At 37.6% G+C, this 15291-nt stretch overlaps 3 protein-coding genes across 3 annotated transcripts; 1 reads left to right on the top strand and 2 right to left on the bottom strand.

Moving 5' to 3' along the window:
- Positions 1-4493: 4493 nt before the first annotated feature.
- LOC148923521 (uncharacterized) lies at positions 4494-6047 on the bottom strand. Its single transcript, XM_089061516.1, has 3 exons — positions 5272-6047; positions 4994-5182; positions 4494-4907 (listed from the first exon to the last, which is right to left on the bottom strand). Exons 1-3 carry the CDS (start codon positions 5710-5712, stop codon positions 4602-4604), a joined length of 936 nt encoding a protein of 311 aa, XP_088917642.1. The 5' UTR covers positions 5713-6047; the 3' UTR covers positions 4494-4601.
- A 307-nt stretch (positions 6048-6354) lies between these two features.
- LOC148923522 (uncharacterized) lies at positions 6355-9484 on the top strand. Its single transcript, XM_089061517.1, has 3 exons — positions 6355-7323; positions 8939-9175; positions 9230-9484. Exons 1-3 carry the CDS (start codon positions 6355-6357, stop codon positions 9482-9484), a joined length of 1461 nt encoding a protein of 486 aa, XP_088917643.1.
- A 3792-nt stretch (positions 9485-13276) lies between these two features.
- On the bottom strand, positions 13277-15073 carry LOC125206536 (F-box/LRR-repeat protein At3g03360-like). The gene is made up of 4 exons (XM_089061518.1): positions 15032-15073; positions 14136-14948; positions 13725-13868; positions 13277-13637 (listed from the first exon to the last, which is right to left on the bottom strand). Exons 1-4 carry the CDS (start codon positions 15071-15073, stop codon positions 13362-13364), a joined length of 1275 nt encoding a protein of 424 aa, XP_088917644.1. The 3' UTR covers positions 13277-13361.
- Between the last annotated feature and the right edge of the window lie 218 nt (positions 15074-15291).

Genomic DNA, 15291 nt, shown 5'->3' on the forward strand with positions numbered 1-15291 from the left:
TCAAGAGGATGAAATGTGTCTATCTTGGATGGATATGAACTTGCCAATAGGTGATGATACTCCAATACTTCATCAAAATGGTGGGCTGATCGACATTGATGATGATGGTTTCCATTCAGATGAAGATTTTACGTTTTCTGATGATGAATATATTGATGTAGAAGATGATGATTAATATAATGATGTATGGTCTTTTATTAACACTTATGCTATGTATTTATATTAATTAAATGTTAGAGATTGATATTAATTAGATATGTATCGTCGGCGTGGTGGTCATAGTTAGTGAGTCCTCTCGCACGAGAGGATCAATTCCAACAGAAGATGTGCAGTCGCGATCCCTTGATCATGAGGATCCCACCAGTGAGGATGAACTCTTTGATGATCATGAAACTGTGTTACCTGATGTGAGGATGCATTTAGAAAGGGATCCAAATACCGGGTTAGTTATTGGTTATTCATTATTAAATAAGCTTTGTTTTTTAACTAATCGATATTATTTGGATTTTATAGGGTATTACTTATCCATCCTAAAATGTCGCGTGTGATAACCACTATATATAAACGCATTCGAAACGACATTGGATTTAACTGGAAGTTGACACCAGAAGACGTCAAGGATAGATACTTTGAAGAATTTAGAGTAAGTATTGTGTATAGTAGATAGAAGTTTTGTTAGATAGAAATATTTTTTCTAGCCGGATTCATGGGAACAAGATGTGCGCACACTTTGGACGTCGAGGGCAAGAGAGAGATACTCCGGCTTCATCTCAACCCTTAAGAAATTGAAAGAGAGGCCAACATTTGTGTCAGAAGAAATGTGGAATGGGCTGCTCGGCTATTGGGAAAGAGATGATGTTAAATACAAGTCAGAACTCGCACGGAAGGCGAGATTGTCAGAGAAAGGTGGACCCGACACTGGCTATAGCAAACATTATGGGGGCACATCGTTTGTTTGCGTAAAAGCTCAGAAAATTGTAAGTGGCACATGTATGTAATAAATCAAGTTCATTATTTATATTAATATTTGTTTTATTATCTTTGACAAACAGGCAAATGAAAATGGGCTCTCTATTGGGGATTGTATGTATGACGCCTACCTGACACTATACTTCAAGAATGGAAAATATACATCTAAGTAGATGGCCGAAGAGATAGATGTAAGTTTATTTACATGTTTATATGCAATTAAATTATTATTCATATAATATTTATTGTTATTTTCATTTCATAGGCCAAGGTAAAAGAGATTGCGGCTACAGAAGGCGAAGGAGCCAATCTAAATGATATATATGTCAATCAAGTCATGGGAGGCCGCCTTAACAAGAAGAAGCGGATGCTTGGAACGGGAGTCAATGCTCTTAGGTAGTAAGTCTGTGGCTGCTTCGTCTAGCAATCAACAACATGATGCCAAGTGGAAAAGTGAGATGCAGCAAAATCTCAATGAAGAGCGTGAGCGTAGAATGAAGTTGGAAGAGGATGTGATCAAGATGCAAAAGGTAGTGGATCTGTTGGTGAGCCAACAACAGTCCCACCAGTCAAGTCACTATGTTGCCCAACCTAATGATGAATATTCTACATGATGCTAAAAGCGGAGGTTAGTTGTGATTTCGCTACTTGAATTATTTTAATATTGAATAAGCATTACTTGATTTAATCAATGGTTTTAATTCTATTGGATATGTGTGTGGCTTCAAGAGGTGGCTCAAAGATGAACAGATAAGTTTCATCCAAGATTTGGAAAGAAAAGAGACAAAATTCATGAGACTAAGAAAGAGACAAAGTTCTTGAGACTAGGAAGGAACAAGCCATGAGAAGGAACATGCATCACTATTTTGTTATTAATTAAGTTTTAGAATTTGCACATTTGCTCAATATTATTAAACGTTGGTGTTATGAGTAATAAATGAGCATTCGGGTAACTATTGTTATTTTTACTATGAAAAATGTATTGATTTGTTGAAAAATTATCGTAATAGGGTGGATAAATAATAAAATAAATATAACCAAAATCTGCACAAAAAAATAGTGGCGGATATATTCCGCCACTGTAATTTCAGTGACGAAAATTTCAGTGGCGAAACAAGCGGTGGACAGTGACGACGGAACAGTGGCAGAAATTCAGTGGCGGAAACAAATTCCGCCACTAATAATGGCGCCCCGAAATCCGCCACTATTTAAAAATTTTACTGGCGGAATTTCTCTGGCAGACTTTATTCCGTGAGTAATCCGTCGCTAAAATTTAGTGGCGGAAAATTTTCCGCCAGTGCTATTTTAGCGGCGCTTATATTGCCGCGGTTCTGTTCCACCACTGAATCCACCACTAACTCCATTACTGGCGGAAATATGCGATTTGTCCGCCACTAATTAGCGATTTTTTGTAGTGTTTTTACCATAAATGGTAAGTAGGTCCCACATTCCACTAACTCACTTCACTCACATTTTATTATAAAACCAATATACAAAAGTGGATTACACATTCCACTAACTTTTTCAACTAACTTTTCTTTACATTTCTTAAAACCCGTACCCGGTCAAAGTGTGACTCCTAATCGGGGACGGAGGGAGTACTATCTATTTTGATTAGTGTTTTTTAAGTTTATTTGTTGCAACTTTTCCAAGGGTTGAACCGCGCTAAGTTATTATAAATATATAACTCTGTTTCTTATTCGTTGAGAAATAATAACACAAATCATTCTCATATTTTCCTTCGTTGGGGGAATCCTAAAATTCGACACTAAGCTTCTTTAATTGTGAGTGTACAATATTATGAGATTGAGATTTTGTGTTAGTGGTCTTTACTTATATTAACATAATACTATCATTTTCGCTTGTGTTAGGGTTATTAAATTTGTTTTCGTAATTCTTTTAGTAATGTAACACTACATTAAATTGATTTGGTATTTTTTTTAAGGCTAATCAAAATCCCAATTCTTCATTTTGTTGTTTTTATTTGGCCGAGGCCGTAAAATAAGGCCCAATTTCAGATGCATGAACAATGTTTGCATTACTAAACTGCAATCTTTTGAAACTTTTATACTCCGTCCGTTCCATAGTAATGTAGGCGTTTCTTTTCGACACGGAAATTAAGAAAAATTATGTTATGTGAGTTAAGTAAAGGGAGAATAAAGTGAAAAATGAAAAAGGTAGAGATATGAACGAGAGAAAAAAGTAAGAGAGAGTAAAGTATGTGTGAAAAAATGTGTTGACTTTTACTAAAAGAGAAATGACTCTATTACTGTGGAACGTACTAAAATGACAAAATGACTCTATTACTATGAAACAGAGGGAATAAATTTTTTTTTGAAATTAGTTGCAATATTTACTTGCATTTGTTCTCCCAAATTTTTGATAGAGAATGGAATATAATATGCGAATGTATAATTGAGCTTATTTTGAGTTATGTGTGATTTTGGGCTGATTTAATTAGTGGGTAAAATTCGTTTTCCCTTAAATATTTTCTATTTCAATGATACTTTAAAAACGGAGGGAAATTTACAGAATAATGTAAGTCGAATTCAATCATATACTACAAATTATTCAAAAAATATTGAATATGAGGGTTTACAGTTAATGTATTTTAGTTTTCAAATCATATTGGAGTACAAATTATCGAGAAAAAAAATCAAAATAGAGTAATCTTAATAGTAAATAATGATATTCTTTCATGAAGATTTGGTACTGCATTCATTAATTATAATCTACGAAGCAATATAATAATATGTGGAAAGAAGAGATGAAATAAAAAAAAACAACCAAAAATATAGAATGACGTCATACATACCTTTATGAATTATATAGCTATTTTTAAAAATTTAAATAAAATCTACTTGGCTTAATAAGCCCATTAGATCACCAAAATTGGGTGGTAGTTAATATTTAATTCTAGCTATTATTTGATTGAATCATTTAAATATAAGCGTGTTGGTATTTAGGAATTTTGAAGAAAAATATTAGAATCTTGAATTGAAAATGAGAAAGGAAGTATATATTGCAAATAAAATTGTAGACTTGTCTGCAGAATTTGGAACTCGGTGCAATTCCTCATGTACAAAACTCTCAATCTACAGAAGTAATTATGATACTACTATTCATCATGACGTACGCGGGAACAATCTTTGAAATGATAATCACTATCTTCAAGGAAAATGATCAATACAAAAATGTATCTCAATACAAAATCCAGACCAAATCCTGACCATGAGATTTTTCAATCTAATGATCAATAATTAAAGAAAAACGCAATGGGTCATTCATTATAAAGCAGTTTTAGGTCATATTATAAAATTTGGATTTGAGGTCATGTTAAAATCATTTTATGTCATGCTTATTATAATGACATAAAAATAAGCTTACGATGACCTAAAAATGACATATGTATGCTTGGTTCTGTATTTTTGTATTAAGAATGAGTTTTACATAGATCAAAACTCCTATCTTCAATAAACAATTACAAATCGTTGCACATTTTTAATAACGTAACTACCGTATACTATAATAAATATTTTGCGCTTTGTGTCCATAATCAAAGGATAACATAGTCGGACTGATCACATCACGTTAAAAAATCACACAAAATTAGCAAAGAAAGTGCATTAGTATTATCTAAACTCGAATTCAACTTGATGAGGTAACTGAGATATAAGTTGTTGCATATGGACCATATGAGCTTGTCCCTTAGTCTCACTCATAGGTAAAGTATTACAAGTATTTATCTTTTGATATGCATCGCAACAAACTGAAATATAGGTCATCAGTTTGATGATATCGGTTGCACACGATCCTTGAAACTTTAACATTTTGAGACGGTGTGGGCATTCAAAATCATGTGATGGTCCATAGCCATAAATTGGCCTAGATTCATACTTGTATGGGCATCTTTCATCATCTTTATAGTACACATTAAACTGCATATATCCATATGTAAGAAATCATAAAATGAAAGAAAATATTATTTGACGACACTTTGAATTTATACTAATAGTATACCAACCTTGAACGTGAACCTCTGAAGATGAGGACATGCCGATTTTATAGATGTTACCGACTCAAGACAGTGGTGCACATGTTGACGCGAAATTACAACGGACAACTCCTTTAGATTAGGCATATAAGGAAGCCCTTCGCTTAAAAGAATCTGCCAAATTAAGACAACCAGTGAACTATCATCAGCAGCATCAACCTTATAAATGACAAAATGTATTAACAAACCAAATAATGCTAAAAATGCTGGTTTTTAAAATGGAAGGACAGACTAAAATATTAACCTTAGCTTTTGAGTGTGGGATAGAGTATAGACAATATGAGTTTTTGGAGATGGGAAGTAAAGCAAGATACTGTTGAAGCAAAATTGAATTTTAGACTTCCAATTCCAAGACTTGCTATGGGAGCATTCTTGAACCGTAGGGCGCCTGCTTTTGCATCGGAAACAACTTCATAAAGACGTGGAGCAGAAATTTCGATAACAGATGTCCTAAAGATGCATTCACGTAACCGAAGAATCTCCAAATCACCGGAGACATGAACATCGGACGTGAAAGACGATTCTGTGATATTGGGTTCTCTCAACAAGGGGCAATTTTTGAGGAAGTATGAGATGTCGTGACCACTCACTCTCATAGCCACCAGAGACAGAGCCTTGAGATATTTCATAGGCCTCATCTCTCGCACCAAATCGTCTAACACAACCGCACGACTTTCCCTCCTAGTCATAGAGTTGAAGTTTAAATCCAATTGCTCAACTTGTCGCGAATTCGAGCCTTTTGGTGATTGTTCAATGTGCTGATTTGTCTGTCAACCATATCAAATCTCTGACTTACCAAAAGGAGGAAAAGTAAATCAGCCGAAAAATGTGTAATTGATTTATGATTGATAAACAATTATGTAGGCTAAAAATAGAATATTATGTACCAAAAATACTTTGTAAACAATCCCTATATTAAGGGGGAGTATTACACAGTAATAAACATCTCATCAGACTATTCTACCAATCTCTCTTGTATTTTTTAATTTCAATATGGTATCACGAGCGGGTATGGAGTCAGAAAAATATCATCATTGTCCGTAAAACCTTTCTCGACCCTTTGTACCAGCACAAACCCAAACAACCATGTCAGAATCTGATTATTCCGACACTGAAACACCAAAACAAAGGACGGAAACAACAAGCCAAAGTTCGCCATTGTTTACGCCAGAATTGGCCGCACAGTTTGCGGAATTCCTCAAACTAAGCTTTAGCTCAGTACCGAGCAACAGCCCAAACCCAACACCGAAGACTCATCAACCCGAATCCTTGGAGATGTCATCGTCCAAACCAAACTGAATGGGGAACATTACCCCCTCTGGGAAAACCTGATGGATAGGGCGATCGGAGGCAAGGGACTAACTTCTCACATCGATGGAGTGTCCGAACCACCGCCTCGATCCCACCCTACATACCAACAATGGCAACAAAGGGATCACTGCGTATTCAACTGGATCATCAACAACATAGAGGCAGATCTGGTCAACGAGGTGTCTCAATATGCGACGGCACGAGACCTGTGGGAAGGTCTAGCCGTCACATACGGTAGTGGGACTGACCCCTACCAAGTTTATGATCTGCATAGACAAACCGGGGCTATCAAACAAGATGGGGCGACACTCGAAGCACTGTGGAATAGATTTCAGAAACTGTGGATATCAATTGATAGACATGAACCTAGTCCAATGGAGGGAGAGGCTCGAACGGCAATCGACAAGTACAATAAGATAATACAAAAGCAACGACTGTACCAGTTTGTCACTGCCTTAGACGACAGATTTGAAGCGGTTAAGAAGGAGATCATCAGACGGGATCCGTTACCAACTGCTCGAATGGCATACGGCATAGTCCGCCGGGAATCAACCAACGAGAACATCATGGGCAGCAGCAGCCACTCTAAGGACGCGAACCACCCTGGAATCGGCCATGGACTTGCCATCGTCGACCGCAACCGCTCCCGTCAGCCACCGAACGCCACCAATCGGCCGTGGCAGAAGAAATTGGAGGACGACCGGAGCCGCCTCGTCTGCACACACTGCGGGGGTAAAAAGCACACTAAGGAGGGGTGCTTCCTCCTCATCGGTTACTCGGAATGGTGGGATGACATGAAGAAGGCGAGAGCTCAAAAATCGGCGGCGAACAGGACAAGTCGGGCTGCGGTCGCGGTGGGAGACCGGGCTACCGATGCCGGCAAAGCGGCGGGCAGCGGAGGCGGCGCCGTTAATGCCGAGAACGCAGCGCTGACGATCAAACAGGGGAGGAAATCGCGACGGCTTCAGCGGCGAGGGGTTTTGAAGGGGGTGAGTCTCTTTTATGTTTTAATCCTCACAATTTTCAGGACTTCCATAATGACCCCCAACATTTAACCTTGTCTGAAAATGAACCCAAAACTTACATCTCTCTCAAAATAACCCCCAGAGCTCTCCTAAATCACGAAACAGACCCCACCCCTTGGATAATTGCACCAAATAGTCCCCAAGTTTCCAAAATAGCCCAATACAGACCCTCGATTATGTGCCCAGCCAAATTGAATCACAAAAATATTCCAATTTAGCTATTCAGCCCAATATTGCGTTTCAGAATAAATTTCAGGCTTTGGCGAACAGTTCTGTGCATGAAATATGGAAAAAGGATACTAATTGGATATTTGACTGCGGAACTACAAACACCATGTCATTCGATGCGTCTAATTTTTCTGATGTTACCACTACTCGGAAAAAATATGTCCAGATAGCAAATGGACACCGAATCCCCATGCAGGGAGCAGGAACTATACAAATATCTCCTACTCTACAGATCAAAAATTGTCTTTATGTTCCTACTTTGGCACATAAGTTGCTATCTGTGAGTCATGTGACTCGCGAATTAGAGTGCAATCTCCTAATGCAGCCAAACTTCTGTATTTTACAGGATTTCAGGACGGGGACGATAGTTGGGCGTGGCACTGAGCAACGCGGGTTGTACTATGTGGACAAGATGGCCCAACACGGTGTTGCGATGCTGACTCACGGATCGACTGAATCACAGGGCCAACTTTGGCATCGCCGGTTAGGACATCCTTCCATAGGATATTTACGTATGCTTCTTCCAAAGTTAGCTAGCACTCAGTTTTCCTTTCAATGTGACACTTGTTTTTTGGCGAAAAGCCACAAACAGTCTTCTAAGTTGAACAATTCCCGTGTCAAAACTGCCTTTTCATTAATACATTCTGATGTTTGGGGCCCTGCTCCTGTTTTGGGTAGTAATGGGTTTAAGTATTTTGTGTTGTTTATTGATGATTGTACTCGTATGACGTGGGTCTATTTCTTGAAATCTAAATCCGAAGTTTTCGAAAAATTTACTCAATTTTACACCTTTGTCCAAACACAATACAAAAGACAAATCCAAATACTTAGATCAGACAATGGGGGAGAATTTGTAAATGCTAGAATGCAATTTTTTTTTTCTGAAAGGGGATTAGTACACCAAACCACATGTCCACACACTCCATAACAAAACGGGGTGGCAGAAAGGAAAAATAGAAAACTCTTAGAAATGACTAGAGCCCTTCTATTCGACTCTCACGTCCCAAAATCATTCTGGCCAGAAGCCCTAGCTACTTCCACATATCCTCTAAATCGTCTTCATACACATATATTAAACTTCAAAACCCCTCTAGATATTTTCACAACAAAAAACCAAATACCACCTCCTCTCACCCTTAATCCTAAAGTGTTTGGTTGTACAACCTTTGTGCACATACCCAAAAATGACCGGAATAAATTCTCTCCTTGCTCCATTAAATGTGTTTTCTTGGGCTATGAAAAAAATCAGAAAGGGTACAGATGCTATGATCCCAAAGCTAAACGCCTATATGTTACCTTAAATTGTGATTTTGTAGAAAGTGAATACTTTTATATCCAACTTGGTTGTCAGGGAGAGGAACAAACATCTCTTAAATCTGTTAGTAACCCGCTAAGTTGGCCACCCACTCAAATCACTACACCCGAACCATCTCAACATAACCCTTTGCCTTTGCAAAACCCTGTGACTAAAGTTGGTCCAACAGACGATGTGAACTGCAGTGTCACCGGGCCATCTGCAGAGTCCCATAAGCAGTCTGGCGAGCTTTGTGACAATGCCTCACCATCATCCTCCCCTGTGATTCCTGAGGTTAGTAATACAGAAAATACTAGTCCACAACATGTTTCTAACCATGCTAGATAGGAAAGCAAAGGTAATGAGGTTCCCACAGAAAGCGCAGAAACCAGTGGGAGAATCTTTGATATGCCTTCAAGAAGCACGAGAGGAATACCGCCAAGAAGATATTCACCGGATTGGCGAGGACCAAAGACGAGGTACTCAGTGGCTAACCTCATGCAGGGACAACTTACAGAAATGGCCAAGGCATTTGAAATGGCATTGTATGAGGAAGAAGACATACCTCAGACGGCCAAAGAGGCTATGAAACATAAACACTAGCGGGAAGCCATGAAAAAAGAAATGGACGCACTACTCAGAAACAACACCTGGGAAAATTGCAAACTGCCAGAAGGGAAGAAACCCGTGGGATGCAGATGGATATTCACCATCAAGCGACGCGCAGATGGATCTATTGAAAGATATAAAGCTCGATTAGTTGCCAAGGGGTACACTCTGACCTATGGAATTGACTATGAGGAGACCTTCTCCCCAGTGGCGAAGATGAGCACAGTCAGAACCTTACTATCTGTAGCTGCATGCAAAAATTGGCCACTACATCAGTTTGATGTGACCAATGCTTTTTTGCACGACGAACTCAAGAAAAGCGAAGAAGTCTACATGGAGGTACCTCCAGGATATTCAGGAATGTTTGCAGATGGACAGGTGTGCAAACCGAAGAAGACGCTATATGGTTTGAAGCAATCCCCAAGGGTCTGGTTTAGGAGATTCTGTCAAGCAATGTTGAAGTACGGTTATAATCAGAGCCACTCGGACACACTCTGTTCATAAAGAGGAATGGTGAACAGGTAGCATGCTTGATCATCTATGTAGATGACATGATCATCACTGGTGATGATAAAGTGGAGATTGAAAGCTTGAAGAAGAATCTAAATCGGGAATTCGAGATGAAGGATCTAGGACCATTAAAGTATTTTCTCGGAATAGAAGTTTTACGATCTAAGGAAGGAATATTCCTTCGGCAGAAGAAGTACATTCTTGATCTTCTAGCTGAAACTGGGTTGTTGGATTGTAAGCCTTCAGAAGTTCCGGTGATGGTGAACCATGGGCTACAGTTCGAGGACGGTGCCAAACGGCCGATCGTGGAGAATATCAACGTCTTATAGGTAAGCTCATCTACCTATCCCATACAAGACCTGATATTGCTTATGCTGTTGGGGTTGTAAATCAGTTTATGCACCGACCTCAAGTAAACCATATGGATGCTGCTTTAAGGATAGTTCGATATTTGAAGGGCACAGCAGGATATGGAGTGTTGTTAAGAAAGTGTGAAGACCTGGAAATTGATGGATACACGGATGCAGACTGGGCGAGTAATCCCATTGACCGAAAATCAACTGGAGGATATTTCACATTTTTAGGTGGAAATTTGGTCACATGGAGAAGTAAGAAACAAAAGGTGGTGGCGTTGTCAAGTGCAAAAGCAGAGTTTCGAGGAATCAAAAGTGGATTGACAGAAATTTTATGGTTAAGAAGATTGCTGAATGAAATCGGATATCCTCCTACTCAGAAGAGCAACAACTGCGATAACAAAGCAGCCATCAGTATTTCTGAAAATCCGGTACAACACGACCGAACTAAACATGTAGAAGTGGACCGTCATTTCATTAAGGAAAAACTTGAAGGAGGGATCATTGAGCTACCATTTGTTCGATCATAAGATCAGCTAGCAGACATACTTACTAAGGCAGTAAGTCCGAAGATCTTCAAGGAAGTTTTGAGCAAGTTGAGTATCGGTGATGCCGTTACTCAACTTGAGGGGGGAGTGTCAACCATATCAAATCTCTGACTTACCAAAAGGAAGAAAAGTAAATCAGCCGAAAAATGTGTAATTGATTTATGATTGATAAACAATTATGTAGGCTAAAAATAGAATATTCTGTACCAAAAATACTTTGTAAACAATCCCTATATTAAGGGGGAGTATTACACAGTAATAAACATCTCAGACTATTATCTGCGTAAATCGAAATTGTGAACTGTTTGATGGAAAGTGATTGGTGTGATTCGAGAACCGAATTGACCATTTTGACACGGTGGCACCTCTCCGCACGCCATGAGCTGCGATTGATAAAATTTGGTCTCGGTCGTAAAAGTCGAGATTAGAAGTGTGCTCCCACGAATGGTGCCATCGGTGAGAAAGAAGGCTAGTGGCCGCAGTCTCAAGGGTAGTAAAGACAGTATGGTGTATATGATCTCATCAGGTAACTCACTTATTTTGTCACATTATATTATAAAATAACACACAATTTAGAATAGTAATTATCAATATTTTGTGAGCAACAATTAGAATCTAACCTCGCTCCTTTTCCTCTTATTGCAGTCGCTTCCATCCATCAATTTCGAGAAAAGAAAGACGTGATTAACAGAGTTTTGGTATAGGAGTATGTGAATATCTTCAATTTATAGAAGAAGAAATAGTATATGGAAAGGTATATGATTCCATATTTATAGGGATACGCATACAATTATTCACAAGGTGAAAAGGGAGGGAGAGAGAACGCGAGGAGCGCAGAGGAGAGAGATATTGAATTTGAGGAGGGGTTTTTTAATTTTTTATTACTATATTTTCTTCCATTTTAAGTTTTTTAAATCTAATTTAATTCAAAATCTCTCCAACGGAATTATTTCAATTTTTATCCCCTTTTCAACCCCAGTCCTCTATTTACAGTGAAATTTCAGAAAAATCGAAAACTGGTTTCCTCGTTATATGAGTTTGCATTATATCACTACCCCAAGCATTGATATATTGTGAAGCCAGTAATCACCAATGTTGTTTGTGAGCTGCGTTTCAGTTTAATCTTCATCGCAGTTCGATAATCGGCTCCATTGTGTTGCTTGCATTGATATATGTAAGAATTCTCTCAGGATACCATGCAAATCTCTGTCTAATTTCCATGGGTAATTTGTCATTAGTTGTGAAATATATATACTTCCTCAGTTTTTAAAAAATAGGGACATTTGAAACAACACGGATTTTAAAGCATAATTTGGTAAACTAAGAGAGAGGGAGTGAAAATTTGGTAAAGAAAGAGAGGGGGAGAAAAATGTAATGGAATTAATGTTAGTGGATTATGAGACCTACTTTAAGTTGTTAATTGTAGTGGTATAAGTGGTAAATAAATTGATGTATAGGAGTGTAAAGATTTCTTAAAATAGAAAGTTTTTGAAAGTTGCTATTTTTAAAAAAGGGACTATAATGGAAAGAATTGCTATTTAAAAAAAACGGAGGGAGTATGTATTAATTTAATTTTCTGTTACTCGGTCAGTAATTGAGTATTCATTTCGTAAAGTGCTTTTTGTTCTATGATTTCAATCTCTCCTGTTGTGTTTGAAGAAAGAGAATTTACCTACCATGGCAAGAAAACAAATAATCATAAACCAATGCTGCTAAAGCCTAGTAACTCTTTTTTTAGCTTTCTTTTACAAGTTGCCTGTATTCAGCGTATAACAGGAAAATATAGAATGAATATATCTTAGACTGAGATGTGTTGTAGTTTATCCATATTCTATTCGTTGTAATAATTGAGAAAAATCTTAGATGTTGGATAGCTAGAGATAAATAAGTGCTGAGGATTATAAATTGTCTATGTCAATAAAAGCACTCTTATGAATCAAGATGCGAACATTTACACAACATAAAAGATATAATTCCAATGGTAATGAATATAGGTTCCTCAACCAAGCTTACGAAATATTGATTCTTTTTAACAAGTTATGTGTTAAACTCCCTCCGTCCACCATTTAAATAAACTTTTTGATTCGACACGGGTTTTAATAAATTATTTAACTTTGTGAAGTAAAGTAAAAGGAGAACATGAGTGGAATGTGAAACCCATTTTAAGTATTAATTTTATATCCGATTGTGAGTGTAAAAGGTTAGTGAAATATGATGTTAACATACTAAAAGTGGATAAAGTAAATGGTTCTATAAATCATGAAAATGACCCTTAACTTAACAAAACATCAAGCAAAAAATTACGATGTAGCTTAAAAACAACACACAATCAGAGACATTTTGCATGAATAAGCAAATAAAATTGTAGACTTGTACAAGAAATCTCCTCAATTCCTCATGTACAAAACTCTCAATCTTGGTGGATCAACAACTCTGACAGATCCGTGGTTGAGATCAATATTATCTAAACTTGAATTCTACTTGATGAGGTAACTGGGATTGAAGTTGTTGCATATGGTCCATATGAGCTTGTACCTCAGTCTCACTCATATGTGGAGAACAAGTATTTATCTTTTGATATGCATCGCAACAAACTGAAATATAGGTCATCAATTTCATGATATCGGTTGCACACGATCCTTGAAACTTTAACATTCTGATACGTTCATGTGGGCACTCATGAATTTGCTTTTGTTCATTTTTTTCTGGGCATCTTTCATCTTCATACATATGAAACTGCATATATCCATATATGTAAGAAATCATAAAATTCGGAAAATGTTATTTGACGACACTTTGAATTTATACTAAAAGTATACCAACCTTGAAAGTGAACATCTGAAGGAGAGGACATGCAGATGTTATAGATGTTACCGGCACAAGACAGTGGTGCACATACTGACGCGAAACTACAACGTCCAACTCCGTCAGATTAGGCATAAAAGGAAGCCCATCCCTTAAAAGACTCTGGCAAATTAAGACAACCAGTGAACTATCCTTATAAATGACAAAATGTATTAACAAACCAAATAATGCTAAATGCATTAAACAAATGATGATATGTAGCATATTTCCCTAGCGAATTATTATATGTATATAAGAAAAAGAGAAATTTTTTTAAAAACATAATGATATTTGGCTAATTAACAAAAAATTCATGAATGTTGGTTTTTAAAATGGAAGGTCGGACTAAAATATCACAAAACTTAATGATTTTTCCGTGCAATGTCTAACCTTAGGTATTGAGCTTGTAGACAAAATGAGTTTTTGGAGATGTGAAGTAAAGCAAGATACTGTTGAAGCAAAATCGGGCACACTATATCTTAGACTTCCAATTACAAGACTTGCTATGGCAAGTCTTGGAGCATTCTTGAACCGTACGGCGCCTGGTTTTGCATGAGCAACAACTTCATAAAGATGTGGAGCTGAAATTTCGATAACGAATTTCCTAAAGGTGCATTCACGTATCAAAAGAATCTCCAAATTGCCGGAGACGTGAACATTAGACGTGAAGGACGATTTTGTGATATTGAGTTCCCTCAACAAGGGACAATTTTTGAGGAAATATGAGATGTCTTGACCACTCACTTTCATAGCTGCGAGAGACAGAGCCTTGAGATATTTCATAGGCCTCATCTCTCGCACCAAATCTTCTAACACGACCGCACGCCCTTCACTCTTAGTCATAGAGTTGAAGTTTAAATCCAATCGCTCAACTTGTCTCGACTGTGCGAATTCGAGCCATTTGGTGATCGTGCTATGTGCTGATTTGTCTGCGTAAATCCAAATTGTGAACCGTTTAATGAAAGGGGCTTGATATGATTCAAGAACCGAGTTGACCAATTTGACTTGATGGCACGTCTCTGCACGCCATGACTTGGGTTTGATTAAACTGGCGTCTGTGTCGTAGAAGTCGAGATTAAAATCGTGCTTCCACATATCCTTCCATCGGTGAGAAAGAAGACTAGTAGCCGCAGCTTGTCTCAAAGGTAGCAAAGAAAGTATGATGTGTATGATCTCATCGGGTAACTCACTTATTATGTCATACTATATTATAAAATAAAACTAAGTCAACAACACATAATTTAGAATAGTAATCATCAATATTTTTGAGCAATAAAATATCTAACCTCACTCTTTGTCCTCTTGAGGGTTGAGTAGCTTTCACCCATCAATTTCGAGAAAAGAAAGACCTAATTAACAGAGTTATGGTATAGGAGTAAGTGAATATCTTCAATTTATAGAAGAAGAAATACATTAGTATGTAGTATAAGGAAAGGTATATGATTCCCATGTTTATAGGGATACTCACCGAAGGAAATACAGAGGTGAAAAGGGAGGGAGAGTGATGGATCAAAAATACTTTGGCGAGGGTGGGGGCTTCGAAACC

This window comes from Salvia hispanica, chromosome 6 (genome assembly GCF_029641045.1).
Source record: "Salvia hispanica isolate PSC_SH4W2 chromosome 6, Shi_PSC_v1, whole genome shotgun sequence".
NCBI classification, from domain to species: Eukaryota; Viridiplantae; Streptophyta; class Magnoliopsida; order Lamiales; family Lamiaceae; genus Salvia; species Salvia hispanica.